At 59.8% G+C, this 1,025-nt stretch overlaps 1 protein-coding gene across 1 annotated transcript in view; it reads right to left on the reverse strand.

Annotated features, from left to right (window-relative positions):
* Positions 1-154: 154 nt before the first annotated feature.
* The window catches only part of NOG (noggin), a 3,798-nt gene continuing 2,927 nt past the window's right edge, over positions 155-1,025 (reverse strand). The window contains exon 2 of the mRNA XM_014527943.1: positions 155-1,019. Within this exon, the coding sequence (XP_014383429.1) occupies positions 363-1,019 (657 nt within the window). The 3' untranslated portion in view covers positions 155-362. The remainder of the gene's footprint in view (positions 1,020-1,025) is intronic.

Raw genomic sequence — 1,025 nt, forward strand, 5'->3', positions numbered from 1 at the left:
CGCGCGCACACGTGCAGCGGCAGATCGCTTCAAAAACTTCTCAGCCTGGGCTTTTCCTTTATCAAAAAAATCTCCCTCCAAACACCTTTTATTAAACTAAAAATAATAATAATAATAATTAAAAAAAAAAAAAAAGTCATCCGTCTGGGGAGCATGAAGACCCGGGAGAAAGAGAGCCCCGAGCCGGGACCCGGAGCTCACAAATATACAGCGGACGCTGAGGACTTGCCGGGATAATACTGACCTTTTTTAATAGTCAACGAGAAGGCTGCCATATATACACACACACACATATACATTCTCCTACACGGTACAGTGCATGACAACGCGGGGCAGAAAGCGGGCCGGGTCCACACGTGTCCCTAGCAGGAGCACTTGCACTCCGAGATGATGGGGTACTGGATGGGGATCCAGGCGCAGCGCTGCCCGCCCCGCCGCTGGCACCGCCAGCGCAGGATGGTCAAATGCACGGACTTGGCCGGCTTGCACAGCATGCCCTCGGGCACGGAGCACGACCGCTTGCTGTAGCAGCTGCCCACCTTGACGAAGCGGGGCCAGAAGCGGCTGCCCAGGTCGTTCCAGGTGTAGAGCACGGGGCAGAAGGTCTGCGACCAGAGCCACAGCTGCAGCTTCCTGCGCAGCTTCTTGCTCAGCCGGTGCTTCTTGCCCGGCTGCAGCCCGTCGGCAAACTCCAGCCCTTTGATGTCGCTGGGCATCGCCCCCGAGGGTCTCTGCCGGAGCAGCAAGTCCAGCTCGGCCAGGTCGTCCCCCCCGAGCCGCTCCTCGGGCACGGCGGTGGCCATGAAGTTGGCGTCGAAGTGCCCGCCCAGGAGGCTCCTGAGCAAGGTCTCGTTAAGATCCTTCTCCTTGGGGTCAAAGATAGGGTCCGGGTGCTCGATGAGGTCCACCAGGGGCAGGTTGTCGCTGGGCGCCGGGCGGATGTGCAGGTAGTGCTGGCAGGCGCCCTGCTCCATGCAGAGCCCCAGCAGCACCGCCAAGGCGTAGATGGGGGCCAGGCACTGGGT

This window comes from Alligator sinensis, unplaced genomic scaffold (assembly GCF_000455745.1).
Source record: "Alligator sinensis unplaced genomic scaffold, ASM45574v1 scaffold282_2, whole genome shotgun sequence".
NCBI classification, from domain to species: domain Eukaryota; kingdom Metazoa; phylum Chordata; order Crocodylia; family Alligatoridae; genus Alligator; species Alligator sinensis.